The 1484-nt window shown below is 38.5% G+C and overlaps 1 protein-coding gene across 1 annotated transcript; it reads left to right on the forward strand.

Annotated features, from left to right (window-relative positions):
* The first annotated feature begins 782 nt into the window (after nt 1-782).
* On the forward strand, nt 783-1241 carry LOC149146690 (uncharacterized). The gene has a single exon (XM_089452837.1). The coding sequence runs from the start codon at nt 783-785 to the stop codon at nt 1239-1241; it is 459 nt and encodes a 152-aa protein (XP_089308963.1).
* The last annotated feature ends 243 nt before the right edge of the window (nt 1242-1484 follow it).

The following is a 1484-nucleotide window of genomic DNA, read 5'->3' on the forward strand; positions in this document are numbered from 1 at the left end:
CAACGTTTCGAATCCCAAATGGGATCCATCATCAGGATATGAGAATGATGATAAAAGAAGAGCAACTCAGAAGGAATAAATAGTGATGAGAATTAAATTTTTGAGAACAACACACTGTCAGCTCTAATATTAATTAATTTTTATAAATTAATATTGTTTTGCTTTAATAAATTACTTATTATTATTATTTATTAAGATTTTTGGAGGAGTTAATATATAGTACAAACCTAAGATTAAACTAGGGATAGAACTAAAAACTCATATTAGCTTATTAAACTAAAATATATTCGTTTCTATATAAATTAAAAATAATATATTAAACTCACTTATATTAACCATTATAAATAATGAATGATTATAATTGATTAATATAATAATTAATATATTAATAATTAATATGATAACATGTTGTTTGGGTACTCTTCTATTCAGGTTGCCTCCCTTTTTAAATCCCTTCTAAATGATTTCTCTGATGCTTCAGGGACGAGCATAAACACGGCCAAATCGCAGATATTATTTTTTCACACCCCCCCTGTTACTCAACATGCTATTACCCGCATTCTGGGCTTCTCCATAGCCTCCTTACCTTCCAAATACCTTGGAGCTCCCTTAATAGATTCTGCCATCAAGAACGCCTCTTGGCATATGCTCCTCGAGAAACTTGAATCTCGTCTCACTTTATGGACTCAAAGAACTCTGAACATAGTTAGCAGATTAGTGCTAATCAAAGTTGTGCTACAGGCTATGCCTCTCTACCTTTTCTCAATCTTGGCAGCGCCTAAATGGTCCTTATAAAAATAAAAGCTCTACAGCGCAATTTTCTTTGGGGTGCATCTGGCACAAATCGCAAATGGGCCTTGGCAAAATGGATGACAGCATGCAAGCCCAAAGAAAAAGGGGGTATAGGCCTGAGAGATCCCCATCACACCAATGTTATCATGGGTGCAAAAATATGGTGGCAATGGCTCTCTGCTCCCAATAAGCCATGGGCAGCCATCTGGACAACCAAATATGCCAATCATAGACCAACGGAGGAGTTAATCAGATTCACTCCAACTGAAAAGGGATCACTAATATGGAACACTGCCAGACAACACTTCTTGCTGATCCAACAACATAGCTTTTGGGAAATAAGGAATGGCAGCACTGCTCAATTCTGGACGGATGCCTGGAACCAACTACCAAAGCTCAACGACATCTATAGACCGCCTCTTTGCCAAGAGTGGGAGGAGCAACAATAGGAATCCGTCCAACAACAATGGATTCCGGAGACAGAACAGGGGTACAGACAATGGAAACAAATCGACAGGCTAAACAGGAATGCAGATAACCAGACTAAGGAGGTCATGGAGACTGAGCTCCAGAATCGACGCATTAGATGATCCGAAGGCAGGGATATACCCCAAAAGGCTCCTTCACCACCAAAGAGGCTTATAAAATTATATGCAATGATCCAATGCCCCTAGATCCTATATGGGGCAGAA

This window comes from Pinus tabuliformis, chromosome X (assembly GCF_031772625.1).
Source record: "Pinus tabuliformis cultivar Carrire ecotype Pingquan chromosome X, CPIR1, whole genome shotgun sequence".
Classification (NCBI taxonomy): domain Eukaryota; kingdom Viridiplantae; phylum Streptophyta; class Pinopsida; order Pinales; family Pinaceae; genus Pinus; species Pinus tabuliformis.